At 47.8% G+C, this 1,102-nt stretch overlaps 1 protein-coding gene across 1 annotated transcript in view; it reads left to right on the top strand.

Annotated features, from left to right (window-relative positions):
- ccdc180 (coiled-coil domain containing 180) overlaps nt 1–1,102 on the top strand; it is an 18,361-nt gene that overhangs the window by 3,566 nt on the left and 13,693 nt on the right. The window contains exons 9-11 of the mRNA XM_008303132.1: nt 66–164; nt 249–328; nt 417–505. Coding sequence (XP_008301354.1) covers nt 66–164; nt 249–328; nt 417–505 — 268 coding nt within the window. The remainder of the gene's footprint in view (nt 1–65; nt 165–248; nt 329–416; nt 506–1,102) is intronic.

Here is a 1,102-nt window from a genome sequence, read left to right as displayed (position 1 = left end):
GAATTGATGCGTCAGCAGTGGTCATGTCGTGTGTCAGTGCTGTGTTGTGCTGTGTTGTGTAGCAGGTTGTGTATCACTGAGGACCAGCTGACTTCAGATCAGCTGATCACACAGACGCGCTCAGATCTGCCCGAACGCCGTCTGGACGCCATCTACAGCATCTGGTAACAGCCAATCATAATCATCTGTTTCCACCAGCTCCGCCCCCTCTGCTAGTTGTCCAATCACATTGTCTCGTTGTGTTTCAGCTCTCTGGTCCCGCCCACCTGCTCCACTGCTCTGGTCTCTGATTGGTTCGACCAGCTGACAGCCATCAATCAGCAGATCGGTAACAGCAACAGGTGTCGTCATAGCAACAAGCTTTATAGCAACTGCTCATGTTGTTAATGTGTGTGTGTGTGTGTGTGTTTGGTCAGAGCGTCTCCATGGCGACCTCCTCCATCAGCTGCGGTGTTCTGCCGAGCGGTCCTGGAGGTGCCGTCTGGAGCAGGTGGACCATTGTCAGGTGATGCTGATGGATCCATTCAGACAGAAGTCATGAAACATGTTCACACTTTTCTTAGTTCTTATTTGGAACCCAAAAGTTCTGGAACATATTTTGGCTGAATTTTTAGAATGTTGTTTTCAAACCTGGAACGTTTGTATTTTCACACTCAAATAAACCCGTGAAGCTTCCACAGACGATGTGGTGAGGACACAGACAGGCGTCTTATCAACTACTGGACCTTGGAAATGGTAAAAAGGTGCCAAACCTCCAACCAGGCTGGTGCTGATCCAGAAAGCTCCTGTCAGTGTCTGTCTATGGATGGATCCATGGTTCTGTTGAGGCTCTAACATCAGTAGAACCTGATGTGGTGAAGTTGGACCAGACACGGTTCTGGTTTTACATGTTTAGACTAAATGTTGATGTGGATCATTGGTAGGAACCAGAACCTGGAGTTCACAGGTTCTTGGTGTTGGTTCTAGACATTGGTTCTGGATGTTGGTTCTAGGTGTTGGTTCTAGGTGTCTGTTCTAGATGTTGTTTGTAGTTGTTGGTTCTGGATGTTGGTTCTGTATGCTGGTTCTAGGTGTTGGTTCTGGATGTTGGTTCTGGATGTTG

This window comes from Stegastes partitus, unplaced genomic scaffold, assembly GCF_000690725.1.
Source record: "Stegastes partitus isolate 25-593 unplaced genomic scaffold, Stegastes_partitus-1.0.2 Scaffold1940, whole genome shotgun sequence".
NCBI classification, from domain to species: domain Eukaryota; kingdom Metazoa; phylum Chordata; class Actinopteri; family Pomacentridae; genus Stegastes; species Stegastes partitus.
This window is presented reverse-complemented; position numbering and strand designations above follow the sequence as displayed.